Source organism: Schistocerca serialis, chromosome 9 (assembly GCF_023864345.2).
Source record: "Schistocerca serialis cubense isolate TAMUIC-IGC-003099 chromosome 9, iqSchSeri2.2, whole genome shotgun sequence".
Classification (NCBI taxonomy): domain Eukaryota; kingdom Metazoa; phylum Arthropoda; class Insecta; order Orthoptera; family Acrididae; genus Schistocerca; species Schistocerca serialis.
The window spans coordinates 298009180-298034788 of NC_064646.1; the positions used below are offsets into that span (position 1 = coordinate 298009180).

General features: G+C 45.2%; 1 protein-coding gene and 1 long non-coding RNA gene across 35 annotated transcripts in view; one reads left to right on the forward strand and one right to left on the reverse strand.

The window, feature by feature from the left end:
• The window catches only part of LOC126418824 (uncharacterized), a 255962-nt gene extending 251016 nt beyond the window's left edge, over positions 1 to 4946 (reverse strand). The window contains exon 1 of the long non-coding RNA XR_007575896.1: positions 4851 to 4946. This is a non-coding gene — a long non-coding RNA (uncharacterized LOC126418824). The remainder of the gene's footprint in view (positions 1 to 4850) is intronic.
• Positions 1 to 25609, forward strand: part of LOC126418822 (collagen alpha-2(IV) chain-like) — a 177577-nt gene that overhangs the window by 106588 nt on the left and 45380 nt on the right. For 18 of the 34 annotated variants that reach the window (XM_050085775.1, XM_050085778.1, XM_050085767.1 and 15 more), the window contains exons 2-4: positions 10114 to 10249; positions 18483 to 18738; positions 23198 to 25458. In XM_050085775.1, coding sequence (XP_049941732.1) covers positions 10114 to 10249; positions 18483 to 18738; positions 23198 to 25458 — 2653 coding nt within the window. The remainder of the gene's footprint in view (positions 1 to 10113; positions 10250 to 18482; positions 18739 to 23197; positions 25459 to 25609) is intronic. The other 16 variants (XM_050085771.1, XM_050085774.1, XM_050085782.1 and 13 more) reach the window with 16 other exon arrangements.

The following is a 25609-nucleotide window of genomic DNA, read 5'->3' on the forward strand; positions in this document are numbered from 1 at the left end:
CGGCGGTGCACAAATGCTGCGCAGCTAGCGCCATTCGACGGCCAACACCGCGGTTCCTGGTGTGTCCGCTGTGCCGTGCGTGTGATCATTGCTTGTACAGCCCTCTCGCAGTGTCCGGAGCAAGTATGGTGGGTCTGACACACCGGTGTCAATGTGTTCTTTTTTCCATTTCCAGGAGTGTAATTGCATCTCTGACATACGGAGTGGCGATTTTATCCGGGGTGCTAACGGGTATGAGTGTAGATATTTCTTTTGGTGACAGGACGAGGTACTTAACGACACTGGATCGCTATTTACGTCGTTTGCAAATTAATAGTTGTAACCACTTTAAGCCGTTTTTGGCTGGTTAGATCTCCAAGTACACGTGGCGGCAGCGAGCTTTTAATGATTGTTTTCCGCTAGGCAGCAGTCCGGTGCTGAAGTGTGGACGCAGAATGGTTAGTCTATAGTCACAGACACAGTCCACTAAGTGGTGCAGGACGACCGTGCAGAAAGCATCAGGTAGCAAAGTTTATTACGTGTTTACGGGAAGACTGTTCGACGCGCAGAAAAAAAGCCAACACATTGATGTGTGTACACATTAAGGTACCACATATAAAAACGTCTACAGTCATACCCATTACACCCTGCATTCTTTAAGCAGCTACGCAGAGAACAAGTAATGTAATTGCATCACGGTAGCCAAAGGCTTTAATTTGTTGCCTACGATACTAGTTGTGTTAGTTATCAGGCTAAGATAGTGACACTGTTCGGGGTATGCCTGGCCTAAAACACAGTTATAGGTTTAGACCAGGAGGAATCACTTGTTAATAATTTGAAGGGGACAGCAACGGGAATTTTTAATTTAAATTTTCCGATAAAGATTGAGATATTAAGAGCAATCACTAGAATGATTTGCCCGTTTAGCAGTAACTAACAAGTAATTGAAGATATGACGTCTTGAAGGCATAGCGGACACTATTAATATTATGAAGAAAGACAGACACTACTCGAGTCATTTTTAATCACATGACTGTGTTGGCACAGAAACAGTATGGCTACAACAATGCCGATATGGACTGTGGTGGCAAAAGTCATGGGATACGTCCTAACATCGTGTCGGTGTCTACCTTGGTTACAGGTCATCTTCAGATTAATATCAGATTACTAACTATTCGCATCAAGAAGACTCTCAGCCTGAAGTAGCTGTTTCGACTGAAACTGAATGGTGTCGGCCGATAAAGACAGATTTCCGGGCGCAGCTAACCTAGTCCACTTTAACTAATAGGCGATACTGTACTTGTAAACCCAACTATATTATTAGTTACAAATACTGTGAAGTGTTTGTCCTCTGCAAATGTCATAATAGCACGACAGTATTTGCACAGAAAGATTATGTCTACAACAATGCCGCTATACAATGAGGTGACAAAAATCATGGGATACCTCCGAATATCGTGTCGGATCTCCTTTTGCGCGGCGTAGTACAGCAGATCAACGCGGCATGGGCTCTACAAGTCTCCGAAAAAGTTTCCTGTAGAAATAGTGACCCATACTGCCTCTACAGTCGTCCCTAATTGTGAAAGTATTGCTGGTGTATGATTCTGTGCGCGAACTGATTTCTCGATTATGCCACATAAATGTTTAACGAGATTCATGCCGAGGGATCTAGGTGACCAAACCATTCACTCGGACTGTCCAGAATGTTCTTCGAACCAATCGTGAACAACCGTGGCCCGGTGACATGGCGCACTGTCATCCACAAAAATTCCACCGTTATCTTGTTTTGGGACATAAGGTCCATGTATGGCTTAAAATGGTATCCAAGTAGCCGAACATTCAGAAGACCCAGTCCATTCCATGTAAACACAGCCCACACCGTTATGGAGCCACCATCAGCTTGCACAGTGCCTTGTCGACAAAGTCCATGGCTTCGTGAGGTTTGCACCACAGTCGAACCCTATCTTCAGTTCTTAACAACTGAAATCGTGACTCATCTGATCAAACCCCAGTTTTCCAGTTTTTGCAGTCCAGCCACCATCAGCTTGCACAGTGCCTTGTCGACAGAGTCCATGGCTTCGTGAGGTTTGCACCACAGTCGAACGCTATCTTCAGTTCTTAACAACTGAAATCGTGACTCATCTGATCAAACACCAGTTTTCCAGTCATCTAGGGTCCAACTGATATGGTCACGAGCCCAGGAAAGGCGCAGCAGGCGATGTCGTGCTGTCAGCGAAAGCACTAGCGTCGGTTGTCTGCTGACAAAGCCCCTTAACGCCTAACTACGCCGCACTGTCGTAACGGATAAGATCATTGTTCGTCCCACATTGATTTCTGCGGCTGTTTCACCCAGTGTTTCTTGTTTGTTAGTTCTGACAACTCGACACAAACGCTGCTACTCTCGGTCGTGAAGTGAAGGCCGACGGCCACTGCGCTGGCTAAGGAATTCTCGGCACACTCTTGACACTGTGGGTCTCGTAATATTGAATTCCCTAACGGTTTCTGAAATGTCCCATGCGTCTAGCTACAACTTACCACATTGCTCTCGTCGTGCGGCAATAGTCACGTCGATGACCTTTCCACATGAATCAGCTGAGTACAAATGACAGCTCCGCCAATGCACCGCCCTTTCATACCTTCTGTACGCGATATTACCACCGTCTGTATATGTGCATATCACTATGCAATTGCTTCTATCCCCTTAGTATATTTGGAAATAGTATTAACAGCTAACGTTGGTAGCGACGGGAAACAAGTAAATATCGATCGAAGTTACACTTTGCCTTTCGACTTTTTTCAAAACAGCTACTCCCGAAAGAGAGTCTTCTTAGAGCGAGCGATTAAGAGATATGGATCTGAAGACGACGGTAACCGGTATTCCGAGTTTCTTCAGCAACAAAAGCAGTCCGTGTGGGTGGAATTGGGGCCTCGGGTGATGGACACCAGAGGCAGACATGAGAAACTCTGTTCGCATTCCACTCTCACTGCAACAATGGGGGGACGGGCCGGTCATTACCCTAATGAAGCACTCCCCTGCAGATCAATGCCGCCCACTTGTGCGCGGCAGTTATTTATGCACGCAGGCGAAAAAATCGCGACCCGCGCTGGCAGGTGGGGAATGAGAACCGGCGCCTCCCAACCAGTGGAATCTGGAGCGCGAAATGAGGCGCCGCGCTTTCAAGTTCCGTTGGTATCAGGAACTAAGGAAGTTGGAAAGCTTCTGGTATTATACTTAAAGAGGAGTACCAAATGAAAGATTAACACGACAACGGTTCCGTTATTTAACCGTTATTTAACCGCGTGACATTTACGTCTGAAATGGCAACTGAAAATTTGCGATAGGATCTGAGCTCAAATGTGGTTCAAATGGCTCTAAGCACTATGGGACTTAACATCTGAGGTCATCGGTCCCCTGGACTTAGAACCACTTAAACCTACCTAACCTAAAGGCATTACACACATCCATACCCGAGGCAGGATTCGAACCTGCGACCGCAGCACCAGCGCGGTTCCGGACTGAAGCGCCTAGAACTGCTCGGCCACAGCGGCCGGCTAGCTCAAATGTGGATTTTCTGCTTTTCATAGGTAGTTGTCTGTGTAAGCACGTCTCGTGGCTCCGCTCATTCCTTAATGTCACTCTGTGTTCCCTCCTATCTGACAAACGCTAAGAAGCTGACTTTCCACCGTCATGTTTCAGTATTGTCCAAGACGACGGCCCTCATACGAGCTTAAGTGGTGAAGTAATTTGCATGGATGGTTTTACATATGTCCTGTTGACCTGCACTAATGTCCAGAAAATCGTTCTACCAACATTAATTTATAGTCGCCTCAGTTTTTTCACCTGAACTATTAGAAAAATATTAAGAAGAAGGAATGATTTTGAAAATGCAATTGCCCACTATCCTAGTCTTCTTGTGCTGTACTTCTTGTCAGCAACTGGTAAGTGAGAGAACAAAATTAACGCATGCAATGAATGGAGTTCATAGTTGGTCACAGTCTCGTCTGGTATTCATCTCTTCAGTTTTGTACCTTCCATGGTGTGAAACACGATGGAATCAACAACTGATACAGAATATGCATAGGAAAAATATGTATTTTTTCTACTTTTATTCTTCCCTTCTTCTTTTTCTTTTGCCATTCACGTGTGTTTATTGATATCAAATTTACATGCTGTCGATTTTACAGCCCCCTTAAGGCAACTAACAGTGACAGGTATTGACATAAACCCGCAGTCTATGTTATCTGCGGATTGAGTGTATGACAAAAGTGTTCTTTCTGTTTCATCAGCATGCGTAATGATTACACTAAGCCAGGTTTTAGGAAAGTCAGCTGTCTTCCACATTGTGTTGATACAGGGAAGACAGTTTTGTCACGTTCTCAGTCAGAAAACGACACTGACTGAGGACTGATGCCTGCTTCCCTGTTCGGTGCCCGGAGATGGAGCAACTTGGTTCTGAAATTGACAGTTTGTAAATTTGAGAACAATATATGCATTTGAGTGGAAAAGTTCAATGTTATCAGTACTAGTTTTCTCTGGAATAGCAACCATGAAATATATTATAAAATTTACAAATTCAAATTTTTTCTATACTTTCGACTCACAATCGATGCGGGGACAAGAACGTACGGACAGAGTGACGTGTTTAGTAATACAAAAAATATCTGGACACTATTTTAATTACGTTTTTCCCTCCACCTCCGTCCCCTCCCCTAAATATCTTCGGTAGTGATCTGTGACACATTTTAGAGGAGCATTCCGCATAAAAAGCTGGTCATCGCGGGCCCTTTAAGAATTTATATTGGATTAAATATAATTATTTAAATCTTATCCTACAGTCTAGAGAAAATTGCAACAGAGTAAACCGTAATACCTTCAAGTGTTATCCACCGACATTCACCTCAAATGACAGAGGAGCTGTGAGCCTGGACAGAAAGAGCCAACATGTCTTCCCTGCCCTCCACACAGGATCAGACAGACTGCCGGTGGCGTACTGTTTAGAGTTCTTCTCAAGGCTAATCTGATAGCTCGGCGCTGGCCTTCAGTTAAATGTGCTGCGTTATCCCAACGCTATCGTACTGCTACCGCTGCTGCTGTGTGGCTCCTACAGCGTTTCCGCACGAAAGGGCGCATGCACTCACACCAGGCGTAACATAAAACATCTACAAAAAAATTACATTTGCACTCATACCTGGCATAAGACGAAACGTCTCCAAGAGAATCGTATTTGAAGCAATACCTACACCCCGATGCAAGACACAAGTACCACTAAAATATTTTCTATTAAGTGAGCACAATTCGCTTGGCTCACACAGACTCTCATCCCTCTAGTAAGCAGATTTAACATATTCTGACGTCAACTAGGAACAGCACTTTTCGCTTGTATGTGCGCCCATCCCATTCTTTGGCGTCTAATGTACTTTAGATTCGCCATTTGCTTTCACAATGGTTCAAATGGCTCTGAGCACTATGCGACTTAACTTCTGAGGTCATCAGTCGCCTAGAACTTAGAACTAATTAAACCTAACGAACCTGAAGACATCTCACACTTCCATGCCCGAGGCAGGATTCGAACCTGCGACCGTAGCGGTCGCCCGGTTCCGGATTGTAGCGCCTAGAACCGCACGGCCACTCCGGCCGACCCATTTGCTTTCCTCAAATTCTTTACGGTGACAACCTTAGTGGCTACCAGATGTCACCATTCTGGTGGCGAATGAGTGTGTGGATAAGCGTGAAAATGACTGCAAGCGAACTGACATCCCAAGCTCATGAAATATTGACCGAAATAACATGCAAAGGAAGAGCAAGTAAATTTAAGAAGAACTAAAGTTACTGGGATAATCAGTTGGGCTTCGGATAAAACGTAAAGACGCAAGTTATGATGACGTTTTGCTTCTATATGGGAAAACATACAGAAGCTCGTGATATCTACATTAAGTCTCTAGAGCAAGGTTAAAAAAGTTTAGGAGGAACAAAACATGCACAGTCCGAAGTGTGGGACTAAATTACAGAGACCGATAAGTGATTTTCAAACATTTAGCAGAAAAAAAGGAAGACAGAAGGACTAATAAAGTGAAACGATTGTATATTTTTGTTAACAGTGCCTTACGTAGGTAAGAAATTGCCGCTTATTATCACACTTATTTAACTTGGGTTTCAAAGAATCGATTAATCAAGCGAAAGAAAATTTCAGAAGAGGGTTAGAAACGCAGGTAAACTGATAAAAATGTCAAAATTCACATACGTTATGGTGGAATGTAAGGAAGACTAAAGGGATAAGCGTCATGAGCAGTCCACTTAAAAAAGGAATTGTAGTAAGAGTGAGAAAGGTCAAACCGATCGATAGTAGCAGAAGCACAACAGCAAATTACCAGGTATCAAAACTGGCAAAACACGTACTGAAAGGAATGCAGGAATTTTCCTGCCTTGGCGGCAAGATTATGCACCACGGTCGAATCGAGAAACACATCACGAGCAAATTTGCGCAGACGAAAATAGCTCCTCTGCTGTGAAACATCGGCAGAGGAATGAGGAACAATATGACAAAGACACCATTCTCCACACACACACACACACACACACACACACACACACACACAGAAGTATGTAACATACACGTCTCATGAGACATCATGGTATGGAAATGGAAGCTAAAACAAAAGGACCCTGTGAGGAAGAAACTGGAAACTATCCACTTGTGGCATTACGAAAAGAGGTTAGACATAAAGTACGTAGCTGATGTACGCAGTGAAGAGAGGCTACTTATGTGTGGCATTACGAAAAGACGTTAAAAAATAAGTATACAGATAAAGTACGAACTGGATGCTAACTACAAAGCACTACAGTGGATATAAATGTACGTAAAACCCTTACTAGGAAACTGAAAGATTAATGGAACATCTTCTACGGTGCCATGACATACTAATAGGGACAATAGAAGGAGTAGTAGAAGGGTAAAATTTTAGTGGCAGTTGAAAGTTAGGTAATTTAATAGAGATAATCAAGAATAACGGGGGTAGTGATGTGAAAATAATAGCAACAGAGAGAAGGAGATCTAAGGCAGCCGCGGACTAATCGAAAGTTTGATGACTCTGAGAAAAGCAACTTTTTGCGCACCTCCCTAGACCGAAGCCCATTTGATCTGTTGCCATCAGATACGCTTTTCTCACAGCAAAATGTGATGACAAAATGTGAATCTCTCATTGTGGCTTCCATATATATGCAGTATATACAATCCTCGACCACTCGTGCTTTCGTATGTCACAATTCAAAACTTATCGATAATGACTCCACTAACATGCGTTGCATGAATTAGGATCTCAATGCTGTTAGCAGTTTTGAAAGCAAGGAAAAACAGAGCCTTTCTCGTCATTTGCTGCCTGGAGGTGCACTTGTTTATCCGATGTAGTATAAGCAAACACCGAAAAAAATCTTTTATTGAGATTATCTTGCCAGCAATCTTCTCACCGACGTGAAAATATTACCAATTAGTAGCAGTCCCGATACTACTGGTGGGTGTTATGTAATCCTTACGAAACTCCATTTCGTGAAACACGCGTCGTTGAAGTGCGAGACTTAATAAGTAATTCTATTTATGAAAGAGACTTTCAAAACTGATTAATTACTGCAAATGGAAGTTTATTAGCGAAACGGCTCCACTCACTGAGAATCGTCGACACGTAATCTGAAAATCCTATAAAAATTTTGAAATGGTACCTTGATACCAAAACGATGCAATCATGTAACCAGTCATTCGTGAATTTAAACACACTTTTTCACGAACGTATCTTATAAAGTTCATACAGGTATTCATTAAGTGGATGATATGTTACGACATTTTAATAGCCAAAAATTAGCTTTTATCACGTAACTCGAATTTCACTAAAGTCCCAGAAAAATCTGTCTGCTCGTTCATAAAAATTACGTAACTTGTTTTTCGCTAGGTATTCATATGATTTCGTATTTATAGTTATAGCACATTTTACCTGCAAAGGGAACAAGAATTCTGTATACCAAATGTCATTTAATTCTCAAGTACGTCAACTTTAGCAATTATTCGTGTTTTTCAAAGGTTGATCTGCCTCCGTTGCTTGCGATTGGTCCTCTCCTCGCGTGTCTGGCACAGTTAAGACTGGAAGGTGCTATCATAATCTGTAGGTTTTGACATTAGACATAGTAGGGAGCACTGCCAACGTGTTCCTTTTGGTCTAGAACAGAAGACTAGTTAATTCGTGCCAGTTTGTCTAAAGAAACGTTACTAACAGGCATAATATGTTTTGTCACTGCAGCCTCTACCGTCTCAGTTACAGCGATACTTTAGAAGACTGAGGGAGATATAAAGAATGTTTAGTTTAAGCTGAATATTTTTAAACATTTCTAAACCGAATTTTATCATACACATAACAACATTATAAGTGAAACGCTATAATGCTCTATTTTTAATATTTTCATGAAGTTTCAAGTGTCGTATCACTTGTAAGATGTTGCGCACAACTAAGCAATCGCATAGCAATTATCCAAGATATTCCATGCTATTTGCGACAGACGTTAAGCTAAACGAGCTCGAAACACAACATATTAGAACGGAATACAACAAACAGTTTTTGTGATAATTTACCGTGTAAATTCAGTCAGAATACACTATTGGCCGTTAAATTGCTACACCAAGAAGAAATGCACATGATAAACGGGCTTTCATTGGACTATACTAGAACTGACGTGTTTTTATATTTTCACGCAATTTGGGTGCATAGATCCTGAAAAATCAGTACCCAGAACAACCACCTCTGGCCGTAATAACAGCCTTGATACGCCTGGGCATTGATTCAAACAGAGCTTGGATGGCGTGTACAGGTACAGCTGCCCATGCAGCTTCAACACGATACCACAGTTCATCAAGAGTAGTGACTGGCGTATTGTGAGGATCCAGAAGCTCGGCTACCATTGACAAGACGTTTTCAATTGGTCAGAGACCTGGAGAATGTGCTGGCCAGGGCAGCAGTCGACCATTTTGTGTACCCAGAAAGGCCCGTACAGGACCTGCAACATGCGGTCGTGCATTATCCTGCTGAAATGCAGAGTGTCGCAGGGAACAAATGAAGGGTAGAGCTACGGGTCGTAACACATCTGAAATGTAACGTCCACTGTTCAAAGTGCCGTCAATGCGAACAAGAGGTGACCGAGACGTGTAACCAATGGCACCCCACACCATCACGCCGGGTGATACGTCAGTATGGATGACGAATACACGCTTCCAATGTGTGTTCACCGCGATGTCGCCAAACACGGATGCGACCATCATGATGCTGTAAACAGAACCTGGATTTATCCGAAAAAATGACGTTTTGTCATTCGTGCACCCAGGTTCGTCGTTGAGTACACCATCACAGGCCCTCCTGTCTGTGATGCAGCGTCGAGGGTAACCGCAGCCATGGTCTCCAAGCTGATAGTCCATGCTGCTGCAAACGTCGTCGAACTGTTCGTGCAGATGGTTGTTGTCTTGCAAACGTCCCCATCTGTTGACTCAGGGATCGAGACGTGGCTGCACGATCCGTTACAGCCATGCGGATACGATGCCTGTCATCTCGACTGCTAGTGATACGAGGCCGTTGGGATCCAGCACGGCGCTCCGTATTACCCTCTTGAACCCACCGATCCCATATTCTGCTAACAGTCATTGGATTTCGACCAACGCGAGCAGCAATGTCGCGATACGCTAAACCGCAATCGCGATAGGCTACAATCCGACCTTTATCAAAGTCGGAAACGTGATGGTACGCATTTCTCCTCCTTACACGAGGCATCACAACAACGTTTCACCAGGCAACGCCGGTCAACTGCTGTTTGTGTATGAGAAATCGGTTGGAAAATTTCCTCATGTCAGCGCGTTGTAGGTGTCGCCACCGGCGCCAACCTTGTGTGAATGCTCTGAAAAGCTTATCATTTGCATATTACAGCATCTTCTTCTTGTCGGTTAAATTTCGCGTCTGTAGCACGTCATCTTCGTGGTGTAGCAATTTTAATGGCCATTAGTGTACATTTAGCCTGAGTATATCTTTTTACCTGCACTATGATGCATGTCATCACCTGCTGATACAAAGGCATTACATTTTAATTGATTATTTCTTTTTCCACAGGTGCTGATAGTGACGGCTCTGCTATCAGCCACGCACGCACAGGACGCCAGAAGAGACGGAGATGGCGGCAAAGAAGTCATAGTCGACATCGAAAACGAGGACAAGACGCAGTATCACGAGCAGAACTTTAATAATAGTGAGTAATAGTCACAGCTCTGTTTCTTGTTTGGGGATGATGGGGATGGGAGATGAGGGGTGTACCTCCAAGTGCACGTAGCTTGATTCGGAAGACGATCTCATCTACGAGGGTGCTTCAAAAAGTGAGTTACACACTATGGTAGATCTAGTACACTACACGACAGCGTGACACAGATACGCTACACTGTCTGCAAACAACGGACGGAACGTTGTACCAATCGTTCAGTACCTTGGCGATGGAAATCCGTTGAACAGTCCAGAGCCATTCGAGAACCACTGCGTGACCGCTTTCATCCACCCCCTCCCGCCATTCCCCACACAAGTGTTCAGCTAACCGAAAAGATGGAAATCGCATGGTTCAAGAAATGGACATCACGATCAGCATCACCCATATCTATGCGGCATTGGTCAATTTGTTGGCACCGTTTCGTTATGACTAGACTTGGCACTGCATTTGGTCCGTGTTCCGACAGAATTTGACGGTGGATCTGAGTGTATTTTAGATGTTTTGCCCGCAAGGATCGTACTGTTCTGCACACTTCAGCTTTGGAGTACGTTTTCAGATGTCACGCCATTGCACTCCCACATTGTGCCACACCTGTTATCCCTACCGCAGCGGAAATAAGTCTGCAGGAAACTCAGAAAATGTACTCTCCTCTGAAAATGTGACATACTTGTTGCGAAATTCTCTGGGCGTGCGAAGATATGTGAACTTACTTTCTGAAGTCACTACATACATAACAGACATTAGTTTATACGCTGAACTGATATCATGACTTCGTTTAGTAAATCAGTTTATGCTGCAAAGTGAACAGTCCTCGGAATACGTCCAGACAGAACTAGAATCAAATATCTGCATAAACTGTCTATTTGCTTGTCATCCAAATCATTCTTACTTAAACACAAATTTCATTTTTCATCCAACTGTACGATCTGCTCTAAAAAAAACGAGCCGACGATTTCATGACTATTCGAAAAGTGATTGTCAAATATGAACAGTAACACTTAGAAAGAGCCCCATAATCCTTCTCATCTCGTAAAGGAAGCAAAAGAATTCCGCTGTAGGTAATCACAAGGTTAACGACCTGATGCTTCTTTTGCCCCTTAAACGACGTAAAGGGAAAGGTATACCCACTGTTATTCAAAACTTAAGTAAGACAGTAACCTTCGCATGACTTGTCACTGCCAAGTAACATTGAGGATGTCCGGGAAGTAGGAACGAACATTAAAGTGCTGTAAAACATCGAAATTTATTGAAAATGTAATGTTTGTACAACACATTACGTAACTTCTCCCTTTTATGTATAAAAAATTATATCGTGCATATGATCACCCATGGTCGCGCTGCACCGAGTAATGCGTTCATTGAAGTTCTCGATGTCGTGTTCACAAACATCTGGTGAGATGCCGTTAATAACCCTTTTAATTTCATCCTTCAATCGGTGTACTGTTTGTGGTTCGTTCACGTACACTTTTCATTTTGCAAATCACCACAAAAATGTCACGTGGTGTAAGATCACATGATCTGGTAGGTCATTCCTGGTTGCCACAAAAAGAGAGAATTTTTTGAGGAAACTTTTCACTCAGCAGAGCAATCGTTTCATGCAATGTGTGACATATCGCGCCATCTTGTTGAGACAAAAGATAGTCATTTAATTAAAAAGAGGGAAACAACAATCAAAAGGCCTGCTTTGGTAACGGTCGCCGTTCAAGTGACGGCAGCTCCCTCATCTTTTTCAGAAACATTACGGGCCGATCACTTCTACTACCCAGAACGTACACCACACAGTCGTGCGTTGTGGATCCATCTCATCTTCCACAGTCACTCGCGGCTTTTTGTTACCTGAATTTCTGCAGTCCTGGTTATTGACGTACCCATTGAGGTAGTTGAGCGCCTCATCTGAGAAAATTATTCTTTTTGTGTCCTCGTTGTCCGCCTGTCGAGCCAAGACCCACTGAGCAAATTGATCTCTCTTTCCATGATCTGCAAGCTTCAACTCTTGTGTAAGCTGAATCTTGTACGCATGCATTTTCAGATCTTTCAAGCAGTGAAATTGTTGACAAATTCAGTTTTTGAGCTCGTCGGCGAACCGATTTTTTGGGGCTTACGATCACATTGTCACGCACAACAGCAATGTGTTCTTTTGCTCAAACAGAACGCGGTTGTCCTGTTTTCTTAACGTTTGAAACAGAGCCCGTGGTCTCAAACTTCCGGATCAACTTCCGAACTGATGATTCGGTTGGAGCAGCATTATGTCCGAGTGTCACACGCAATTCACGATCGGTTGCCGCGGCGCTTTCACTTTTTTAATGACTTTTATATCACTTGGATACGTCGCTCGGTTGTCATCTGCCGCATGACAAAAATTAACTTCAGACAACAATTCTCACCACAAATAAGCTGTCAGGCTACTAATGGGAAGTATCGCAGATAACAAAACCGAAAAAACCACGGCTGCCGATCGTCATATGACAAAATGGAGCAAAGTTCAACTTCGACCTAATTTGCCGGAACTGCGTTAGCTCTCTGGAGCTTCAGTATGCATCGAAATTATTCCTACAGTGTAGTACAACAGACAAATAAAAGAGATTGGCAATGAAATACAACTAAAAGAAATATGCAATGAAACGGACAGAAATGATACTTTTTTTCGAAGACAATAAGTACACTGAAGTCACCGCGATTCATGATAGCATCCTGAAGATTACAAAAGGCGGGACATGGTTTTTAATTGGGTGTGTGATCACCATGAACGGCAATCCTTGCTCTGCAACGCGCTCCTACGCAGGTCACACGGTTGGTAAGAAGTTCTTGCGGCTAGGCTTTATATTCGTTCATCAGCGCGGTCGAAAACTGTTGGATGACAGTTTGTGCATGTGGGTGTTGTGCAATAAATCGCTCCAACGCATCCCACAAGTACTCAATCGGATTTATGTCGGAGATAACGGGTAGGCCAGTCCAGTCGCTAAATACCCTCTCGTTCCAATAGCTCCTCTACTTGCACTATTCGATGCGTTTTCACATGGTTATCTGTAAAAACAAAGATAGGACCGACTGCACCTCTGAAAATACCCAAATGGGGAAGAAGTACAGTGCCGTAGTAACGTAGAGCTGTGAGTGTACCGTGTTCCAAGACTTGGAGATCAGCACGCCCGTGCAACACTATGCCTCCCCGCACCATAAACCCTGGACCACCGAAACTACCACGTTCGACAGGGTTCCTGGTGCACTGTGTGTTCCCAACTCTCGCCAAGTGGGGATACGTCCAGCATGGAGCACATGTGCTATGCATTGCGAAGAAGCATTGCAGCACATGCACGTGAATCAACGACCATCCAGCAATTGACGACCGCCATGATGGAGGAGTGGAAAACCCTACCACAAGAAGCCCTTACCGTCCTTGTAGTCAGCATGGGAGCACAATGCAGGATATACGTTGCTGTTCTTACTGATCACACACTCTATTAAGAAATGTGTCCCGCCTTTTGTAATGTCTAGGGCACCATCACAAATCGCGGTGGCTTCAGTAATAAAAGTGTAACTTCTGATCGTCTCATTTCGCATTTCTTTTAGTTACCTTCTGTACTATACTGTACTTGTATGGTCCAGGTTCCATCGAGCTGTGTTACTTGGCAGTGACATATCATGATGAAGTTAGTTCCGTCCTTAAGTTATGCACTCCAGTGTAGTATGAAGAACGTGATACCCACAACACAACGCACTTATTCGCCTATTTACATCAACATAAAATGTGTCGTTCTTAGATAATTACTGCATTTTAGTTCACTTACATCTGAGATAACATATTTGTACACAAGCTGAATCACTTAAAAGTTGTATCAGTTTCTTTTCATTAATCTTTCAAGATATCGAAAGGAGGTTTTCAGCACATGATAGAAAGCAGAGGAGCACGTAATTCAAATGGAAGTTAAATACATTAAACTCTTGTTTCGTCAGAGATATTCAAGGACGTATTTAAAATAAGTTTATCTCAATTAAACTGTTCGGGATGTCTCCAGACAAATCTTCGCTGGCTATGCGAGGCGGTACTCAGCACTGAAGACAATTCTACTCCAGTAAATGAGATTCCAGGACGTGTCTGGACACTCCCTGGACAGCAATGGGACACCAACCTGACTGTTGCCCGCCGTACAGCCCATCAACTAGGAGTGATGGTCTGAGGTGCCATTTCTTTTCATGGCAGGACTCCTTTGGTTTTCATCCGTGCACCATTACAGCACAGCGGTACTTCGACGATATTCCACGCCTCATTTTGTTGCCCTTCATGGCAAGCCATTATGCGTACATTTACGCAAAGCAGTGCCCGCCCACGCACCGCGAGAATTTCTACTTGTTGTCTTCGTGCCTGCCAAACCCTACCTTGGCCAGCAAGAGCCCAGGATCTCTCCCCAATTGAGAACGTTTGGAGCATTATGGACAGGGTCCTCCAACCAGCTCGGAATTTTGACCATCTAACGTCCCAGTTGGACAGAATTTGGCACGGTATTCCTGAGTGGCCGCCCAACAACTCTATCTACCAGTGCCAAGCCAAATAACTGATCGCGTAAAGTCCAGATGTGGACCAAAGCTTTGTACACTTGCTCAATTTGTGAAGCGCTTTCAGTTGAATAAATAATCCGATTTTTCTGAAGTTATGATCTTTTTTGTCTGTAAATGTACATAATATCTACTGATTTCTGTCCCATTCGGATTATTCGCTTTTTTTATCTTCGAATGTATATTATTGAACGGCTAACATGGGGCATAGTCGTAGTTTCAAGGTGCGTATCGAACGGCTTCCAAGGGCAGCAAAATTTTCGATTTTCCGTATTTCATTGAGTTCCTAACAGAATTTTAAGAAATTAAGGTGCTACTCGTTAAGAGCTCTAGTCGAATGTTAAATGTTTAACACTATATACAAGTGAATCAAGTACTTTTTTATTTCATGCGCCTTGTTCCAGAGGACAAAAACAGGAGCAAATCTCCACAGTCATGGAACGAATCATTACATGGAATTAACATTAGAAAAGTTAACTATAGATCAAGTAAAATTTACACAAATCCTATGGAGACGACAAGCTGCTGAGTGTGTGCTAACATAGTCAACAATGTGAGACAGGAATTTGAGTTTTTCAGGAACTCCTGAAGAGAATAGAAGGAGTAGGCTTGAGGAAACTCTTCAGTTTAGATGACTGCTAAGATTTTCATTTGTTGTGTTATCTTATCGAAAATGGATGCAGCAGAATACTACATGCCTTTTTGGACAAGAGTCAAGCAGGTGGAATCCAAATGAAAATTGGATTTCTGCCTAGTATTAACTGGATGGAAGCTGCTAATCCCAGAGAATAAGCTCACACTCTGAACAACAAACAGCATTAATGAAAACATGTATACTGAGAGGGAATAAACACTTCGTGTAAACCTTGAAGCAGCATAACTCATGTTGGTCAAAATACCCACATTATACAGGGTGTTTATAAATGAATATCGGGGTTTTAACGCTTTATAATATTTATTATATTAAACTTACAGTTATAAATGATATGTTAAATGAAAGAGCAACTCAAACAGTTTTACCAAGAACCCTATAAATCTTCAATGTGACCACCATTTGTCACACGGCACACATCAAACCTATACCCGAGCGCCGGGTAAGCCGCAAGAGGCCCAATGACAGGGCTTGCTTTGCATGGCCTCCACGTTCACCCGACCTAACGCCATGCGAATATTTCCTTTGGGGCTTCAACAAGGATCCTGTGTCCGTGCCTCCGCTACCAGCAGACCTCCTGAATTAAGAAACCGGATTGAAGCAGCTGTTGCTACAATCACTGAAGACACACTTATCAACGTTTGGGAAGAACTCGGCTATAGACTTGATATGTGCCGTGTGATGAATGGTGCTCACATTGAACATTTATAAGGTTCTTGTTAAAACTGTTTACACCCAGTTTCAAACCGATAGGAAACTTCTTTTCGCTGATATTCCCCACAAAATAAAGAAAGAAAAAAGTTTCTTGTTTACTACATTTTTTCTGTTCATCCAGTAAAACTGAAGCACAAGCGCGGCGTTTTCACTTATTACTTCTTAACTACCGACTCTATTTCCGCCAAATTTGACAGACAGTATCCTCATACACCATTGAATTTGCCTGCAAAATTATATCATTGTATGACAGATAGTTGGGCAACGGCCTTGCCGCAGTGGATACACCGGTTCCCGTGAGATCACGCTGTCGCGCGTGGTCGGCACTTGGATGGGTGACCTTCCAGGCCGCCATGCACTGTTACCATTTTTCGGGGTGCACTCAGCCTCGTGATGCCAATAGAGGAGCTACTCGACCGCATAGTAGTGGCTTCGGTCAAGAATACCATCATAACGCCCGGGAGAGCGGTGTGCTGACCCTACGCCCATCCTATCCGTATCCTCCCCACTGAGGGTGACACGGCGATCGGATGGTCCCGGTAGGCCACTCGTGGCCTGAAGACGGAGTGCTATGACAGACAGTTTGGGAGTTAAGACATTTCGATGCTTTAGCGAACCGAGTATTGGGGTTTACTGGTATGTGCTAATACACTCCTGGAAATGGAAAAAAGAACACATTGACACCAGTGTGTCAGACCCACCATACTTGCTCCGGACACTGCGAGAAGGCTGTACAAGCAATGATCACACGCACGGCACAGCGGACACACCAGGAACCGCGGTGTTGGCCGTCGAATGGCGATAGCTGCGCAGCATTTGTGCACCGCCGCCGTCAGTGTCAGCCAGTTTGCCGTGGCATACGGAGCTCCATCGCAGTCTTTAACACTGGTAGCATGCTGCGACGGCGTGGACGTGAACCGTATGTGCAGTTGACGGACTTTGAGCGAGGGCGTATAGTGGGCATGCGGGAGGCCGGGTGGACGTACCGCCGAATTGCTCAACACGTGGGGCGTGAGGTCTCCACAGTACATCGATGTTGTCGCCAGTGGTCGGCGGAAGGTGCACGTGCCCGTCGACCTGGGACCGGACCGCAGCGACGCACGGATGCACGCCAAGACCGTAGGATCCTACGCAGTGCCGTAGGGGACCGCACCGCCACTTCCCAGCAAATTAGGGACACTGTTGCTCCTGGGGTATCGGCGAGGACCATTCGCAACCGTCTCCATGAAGCTGGGCTACGGTCCCGCACACCGTTAGGCCGTCTTCCGCTCACGCCCCAACATCGTGCAGCCCGCCTCCAGTGGTGTCGCGACAGGCGTGAATGGAGGGACGAATGGAGACGTGTCGTCTTCAGCGATGAGAGTCGCTTCTGCCTTGGTGCCAATGATGGTCGTATGCGTGTTTGGCGCCGTACAGGTGAGTGCCACAATCAGGACTGCATACGACCGAGGCACACAGGGCCGACTCCCGGCATCATGGTGTGGGGAGCGATCTCCTACACTGGCCGTACACCACTGGTGATCGTCGAGGGGACACTGAATAGTGCACGGTACATCCAAACCGTTATCGAACCCATCGTTCTACCATTCCTAGACCGGCAAGGGAACTTGCTGTTCCAACAGGACAATGCACGTCCGCATGTATCCCGTGCCACCCAACGTGCTCTAGAAGGTGTAAGTCAACTACCCTGGCCAGCAAGATCTCCGGATCTGTCCCCCATTGAGCATGTTTGGGACTGGATGAAGCGTCGTCTCACGCGGTCTGCACGTCCAGCACGAACGCTGGTCCAACTGAGGCGCCAGGTGGAAATGGCATGGCAAGCCGTTCCACAGGACTACATCCAGCATCTCTACGATCGTCTCCATGGGAGAATAGCAGCCTGCATTGCTGCGAAAGGTGGATATACACTGAACTAGTGCCGACATTGTGCATGCTCTGTTGCCTGTGTCTATGTGCCTGTGGTTCTGTCAGTGTGATCATGTGATGTATCTGACCCCAGGAATGTGTCAATAAAGTTTCCCCTTCCTGGGACAATGAATTCACGGTGTTCTTATTTCAATTTGTAGGAGTGTATGTTTGCGGAGTAAAGAATGAGCATCATTCCCTTAGATCTCTCTCTCTCTCTATCTATCTATCTCTCTCTCTCTCTCTCTCTCTCTCTCTCTCTCTCTCTCTTCTTAAACCTCATACACCAGACTCAGAGTCCTTCCGCAGTGCTCTCTTTCCTGATACATCTACTCGGTACTTACGCGCCGGAAACATGTGATCAATGTATCTGAATGTGCGGGTTTACTCTTGTGTGCTCAGCAGGTGCTTACGAGTATGGATACGAGGTGGGCCCGGACGGGCAGTTCCACCACGAGAACCGCGGACCGGATGGCGTGGTATACGGCTGCTACGGGTACGTGGACCCGGAGGGCAAGCTGCGAGCCACGCATTACGTGTCAGACGCCTGGGGCTACCGCGTCGTGCAGCCGGGAAGGCCTGTGGAGATCTTCCTCCACCCACACGACGAAGGACACGACCACGGCGGCGGTGAGGAGCACGGCCACGAGGGACACGGGTATGTCTTCTTTCTTCCATTATCATTATCTTCGTCTTTACAACAATGTCGTTATCATCGTTTATCCTTTCATCATACCCTTTTCTTAATAATCCATTCCATTATTATCATCATCTTTACTTCGTCTTTGCATGATAACTTTTGCGTTAACCATTACAATTTTGATAATCATCATTCTCTTCACCTGCTCCTTTTCATCATCATTACCATCACTATCCAATTTCCTTATTTTTTTCACCATTATTTTCATTATCATCATACTCTTCATATTTTGTTTTATCGTCACATTTTTCTTAATCATTTAATCATCATCATCATCTTTGCATTCTTCTTCTCATAAACATCAGCATATTTGCCTTCTTCTCCTCAGCAACATTATCATATTATTAATCGTATCAGTAGCTTCTTCATCATCATTTCATTCTAATTATCATTAACGTTGTCTTCTTTTTACATAAGAATCCATCATTGTCTGTGTCTCTATCTTATGATCATCTTGTTAGAAATCATCATTGTTCATTTCAAACGTCATTATGTTTCCCTTTTTATCTCTACTATCATCATTAACCTCTTCTTAGTTATCATCTTCACTTTCATTATTATCACTTTCATCGTCTTTGCCATAATCATCTTCTCAATCATCATTGCCATACTCTTACTCTTCTTCTTCACATTATTACGTTCTACGTAGTCAGCATCGTTGTCAACATCATCATTATCCTCTTCTTAGTTATCATCTTCATTTTCATTGTTATCATCGTTTTCATCATCTTTGTCGTAATCATCTTCTCAATCATCATTGCCATAATCTTGCTCTTCTGCTTCTCATCATTACGTTCCACTTAATCAGCATCGTTGTCAACATATTTTTCATTTTCTTTTTTTCTTCTTCCTTTTTTCTTATCATTTTTAACGTATCTCAAAAAAAAAGAATAGATAAATCGGGTTTAACGTGTCGTCCATTGAGTGGTTTTATTAGATCCATAATCGCTAAAAGGGCTGAAGAAAGTAATCAACTATGCCTTTTATTGATGGAATCACCGCAACATTCGTAAGAAAATGCAGGAGAAACCTTTATGCATACGGCTTAAAGGGTAGTTCAAGCTCGCTCCTCGACTCTTGTGTCTCTTGACCGCTGAACCACGTCTCGTGGGACGGGCCACAAAAGACCCTTCTTCGCTTTATCTTCACATCAACAAGTTGTGTACCGAGCACGGTGCTACACATCCTGGATCAGAAATGGTCAAGTTTCAGTCCGGATGTCCAGCATAATGTTTTCTGTAATTTTCCTAAATCACTTCAAACAAATGGCGTTATGGTAAGTATTCTACCTCTTGCTAACTAAGAAGCCGATGGAATGATAGTCACTTACCTACCTTATCATTTCTGCTTCAATGAAATTTTCTCATTTTGCTACCGAACGTATTGTCTAGTCCAGTTTTCTGGGAATTAAGATCTTCTGCTTCCCGACTTGTTGCGGCACCATGCAAATTGACGTGTCAGCAGCCTGTCATTGCATTGCATTAACCTTCGATTCTTTTCCACAGAGAGCTGTGAGACCCAAAATCGCAGAAGGAAACATGGCCTGGAGTGAGATTGGTTTTGCTACTGCGTGTCTTCATTGTTTTTCCTTTTTTTCTTAATTGTTATCTTCATATTTGACAAGTGCTACAATCAGGACAAAGAAAGCAAGGAGCAATATGGTTATGAAGCACATGGGTATGTCTCCTGTGGTCCGCGCTTGTCTCTAGTTCTAACGTTAAAAATCTACATCCAGAAAGCGAAAATTGGACAAATACTCTGCAAACCCTGTTAGCAAATATGTGAAGATCGACATTAGAGTCCTCAGAGACAAATACATACGAATTTACCATTTCAGAATGTATCTGACACGCGATGGGCAAATATGAGTAATATACAGTATGTTCAAGAACAAAGAGGGAAAAATAACAATGGAAGACAAAGCATAAACTTATGGGATTACAAATGATAAGAGGTAGCAATGCAAACTTTTTCTTTCACTTGTTTGTTTTTCTTTAGTTTCTCTGCTTAGGGCGCTCTAAATCGTGCTCATCAACGCCCTTAAAAATTATTATGTGAACGTCGTTAACACACACAAGCCGTAAACTAAATAAAATTATGTTTGATCTTTCTCACTGTTTCTCACATTATCACACACAGTCACTCTCCAGGGCACGAAACCGAAAACTTTTAACATAGTCCATCTGTTAAAATACGAATACAGGCCCAGAAAAGACACAAACGGAAATGGTGGCTGTCTGGTCACTTACATCTACATCTACAGTTACATGCATGCTTTGCAAACCTCTGTGAAATACGTGGCAGAAGATGTACAGCATAGTGACACATGTTAGGTCTTCATCCTGTCCATTCGCGTATGGAGGGCAGGGTGAATGCTTTAATGCCCCTGTAAGTGCCGTGATTAGTTCAGTCTTGTCTTCTCCGTCGGTCGGCCGGAGTGGCCGAGCGGTTCAAGGCGCTACAGTCTGGAGCCGCGCGACCACTACGATCACAGGTTCGAATCCTACCTCGGGCATGGATGTGTGTGATGTCCTTAGGTTAGTTAGGTTTAAGTAGTTCTAAGTTCTAGGGGACTGATGACCTTAGAAGTTAAGTCCCATAGTGCTCAGAGCCATTTGAACCATTTTTTTCTTCTCCGTCCCTATGGAAGTAATAAACACGTCTGCAGTTTCTTCACTTAAATCATAACTAGACGAGCCTAAAATCCTCTACACACACTACTATCTCCTGTCCAACAGTTGACGGTCAGACGGATTGAAATTAAGGATTAAATATATCGGTGATAGGATTCACTGCTGACAGTCTTCTCCTCTGTGAAAATTAGGAAGAATAACAAGGCGCGTCCAGTGTCAGGAATTGTCTACTGAGGACATAATACGGATACAAAGTAAACTAAAGAAGTAAAGAGGAGTAGCAGAAGCGACTTTTGTGAAAAATTAACTTCAAAACTGAGTATCATGTAGGAGATGAAGTGACTGAATTTCGATTGTTCAGAAGCAAAACATCGCACAAAGGTCGCAGCAAGGACCAGGTAGGAAGTAACTAAGTAAATTTGAAGGGAGTAGGCAAAAAACTAGTAGCAAATATAGTCTCTAATTTGAGAAAGAAATCTGTGAAAAGGTGCTGCGAAAGCACTCTATAAGAAAGTGGAGCACGTGCAGCAGAAAAACCGGAAAAGAAGGGAATTAAAATTAAATGTACTGATAACACAAGAAATGAAGAGTTTCTCATCAAACTCGGCGAACAATGACATGTACGGAAAACACTAGCTAATAGAAGGATGACAGGACTTTTGTAAAGACACCGGAGGATAACTTCCATGGGCCTACTGGGAGGTGTAGTAGGGAAAAATCGTAAGGGAAGCCAGATATCAGAACAAATGGTGACGTTGCAAGCACCACTCTCAGGTAAAGAGATTAGGTCCTCGCAGCTGATCTAGCACACTAATTTTTATGAAAACATCGAGATATAAAATGTTTCCGAAGCGAAATTTATGTCAAAGGTTAGGAACGTAACAATACTCGTACAAAAATGATTATGATTATACACCTACACATAACACTGCAAGGATTCAGTATGGTGTGGCATTCTCTTCTGCGGCAATCACAGCCTCCAAATATTGGTTCAAATGGTTCAAATGGCTCTGAGCACTATGGGACTTAACTGCTGAGGTCATCAGTCCCCTAGACCTTAGAACTACTTAAGCCTAACTAACCTAAGGACATCACACACATCCGTGCCCGAGGCAGGATTCAAACCTGCGACCGTAGCGGTCGCGCGGTTCCAGACTGAAGCGCCTAGAACCGCTCGGCCACAACGGCCGGCCCTCCAAATATTCCATGATTTAATCATCAGGAGGTCAATTGTGACATGCGCACAAACGGCGATGTCGAGTATTTGTGCAGACTGCAGACTAGCGAACAATGGTTGTCAGTAGTAGAGGCAAAGCTATTCAAAGGAATGTTTACTTTTCTCATGTCCATTGCTGTTTTTCTCTTATCATTTCTAGCAGGAAAACCACATCAACACACTGAACTAAATTCAGCAACTACATCCTAATCGTCAAAAGACAGCTGTTTCAAAGTACTTTTCAATAAAAGTACCATCAAACTCTCTAAGAGTGTCAACAATAAGACTGTTTCTCTTTTTAAACCTTCACACTATATAAGCGCACTTTCAGCGCAAACTCCGGTGTTAACACTCACAAATGTATTAGGTGCTTAAACACTTATGCAAGCTTTAGCTCTATATGTAATACGGACTCAAACATTTCCTAAACTATAATAGATATTTGACATCAAAATGCATACAATAGAAGAAAAACAGATGTAAGTGAACTTACTTCACACCAGACGTTTCTCCTTCTATATAGATACAGCAGTATGTAGTCAATGAAATTTTTCTGGTTTATTTCCAGGCACGGTCATGGACATGGGCACCATGGAGTTGTGACACCGTGGAACAAGCTCTACTTCCCTAAAGGATGTGGCGGAGTCCGGCCACCAGGGCAGCCTGGTGGTGGACCTTTCCCAGGTCCTGGAGGTGGACCAGTAGAAGGAGCTGGCACAGGAACAGAAGAGGGAGCTATTTTCCCAGGACAAATACCTCCTGGAGGAGGTCCACCAGGTGCACCAGGATACCCAGGTGCACCAGGCTATCCAGGAGGACCAGGGGGACCTGGTGGACCAGGAGGACCAGGTGGGCCTGGAGGACCAGTAGGACCAGGGGGACCTACAGGACCAGGTGCTCCAGTAGGACCAGGAGGTCCAGTTGGACCAGGAGGACCAACAGGCCCAGCACCACCAGGGGCACCAGGAGGCCCTGGAGGACCAGGAGGACCAGGAGGACCAGGTGGACCAGGAGGACCACCAGGTATAGGAGGACCAACGGGGCCTGGAGGACCACTTAGACCAGGTATACCAGGAAGGCCAGGAGCACCAGGAACACCAGGAGGGCCAGGAGGACCAGGTGGACCAGGAGGTCCAGGAGGACCAGGTGGACCACCAGGCATAGGAGGACCAACAGGCCCTGGAGGACCAGTTAGACCAGGAATACCAGGAAGACCAGGAGCACCAGGAACACCAGGAGGGCCAGGAGGACCTGGAGGACCTGGAGGACCAGGTGGACCAGGAGGACCACCAGGTATAGGAGGACCAACAGGGCCTGGAGGACCAGTTAGACCAGGAATACCAGGAAGACCAGGAGCACCAGGAGGACCAGGAGGACCAGGAGGACCTGGAGGACCTGGAGGACCAGGAGGACCACCAGGTATAGGAGGACCAACAGGTCCTGGAGGACCACTTCAACCAGGAATACCAGGAAGACCAGGAGCACCAGGAACACCAGGAGGGCCAGGAGGACCTGGAGGACCTGGAGGCCCAGGAGGACCAGGAGGACCACCAGGTATAGGAGGACCAACAGGGCCTGGAGGACCAGTTAGACCAGGAATACCAGGAAGACCAGGAGCACCAGGAACACCAGGAGGACCTGGAGGACCTGGAGGACCTGGAGGACCAGGAGGACCAGGAGGACCACCAGGTATAGGAGGACCAACAGGTCCTGGAGGACCATTTCAACCAGGAATACCAGGAAGACCCGGAGCACCAGGAACACCAGGAGGACCAGGAGGACCTGGAGGACCTGGAGGACCAGGAGGACCAGGAGGACCACCAGGTATAGGAGGACCAACAGGGCCTGGAGGACCAGTTACACCAGGAATACCAGGAAGACCAGGAGCACCAGGACCACCAGGAGGACCTGGAGGACCTGGAGGTCCTGGAGGACCAGGAGGACCAGGTGGACCACCAGGTATTGGAGGACCTACAGGGCCAGGGGTACCAGGTATACCAGGTAGACCAGGAGCACCAGGAACACCAGGAGGACCTGGAGGACCTGGAGGACCAGGTGGGCCAGGTGGCCCTCCATTCCCAGGAGGACCAACTGGGCCAGGAGTACCAGGAATACCAGGTATACCAGGAGCGCCAGGAACACCAGGAGGGCCAGGTGGCCCAGGAGGGTCAGGTGGACCAGGAGGACCACCAGGAATAGGAGGACCTACAGGCCCTGGAGGACCAGTTAGACCAGGAATTCCAGGAAGACCAGGAGCACCAGGCACACCAGGAGGACCAGGTGGTCCAGGAGGGCCAGGAGGACCAGGTGGGCCAGGAGGACCACCAGGAATAGGAGGACCTACAGGACCAGGTGGACCAGTCAGACCAGGAATACCAGGAAGACCAGGAGCTCCAGGCACACCAGGAGGACCAGGAGGTCCAGGAGGCCCAGGAGGCCCAGGTGGGCCAGGAGGACCACCAGGAATAGGAGGACCTACAGGGCCAGGAGGACCAGGAATACCAGGAAGACCAGGAGCGCCAGGAACACCAGGAGGACCTGGAGGACCTGGAGGTCCAGGAGGTCCTGCTTTCCCAGGAGGACCGACTGGGCCAGGAGGACCAGGAATACCAGGTGTACCAGGAGCACCTGGAGCACCCGGAGGTCCAGGAGGACCTGGTGGACCTGGTGGTCCAGGAGGACCACCAGGAATAGGAGGACCTACAGGGCCAGGGGGACCAGGAATACCAGGAAGGCCAGGTGCACCAGGAGCTCCAGGTGGTCCAGGAGGACCAGGTGGACCAGGTGGACCAGGAGGACCACCAGTTCCCGGATTTCCTGGAGGCCCAGGTGAGACAATTATTACAAATACCAATGTAAACATATAAAAATGTGATTTACTGCAATTTTCGTTTTGTAAAGATAACTTATATTTGAAAGTATTTGAAGTAGGCTCTGTATGGTCCTAGTTTTCAAAGCATTAATATAGTAAACATTTTCT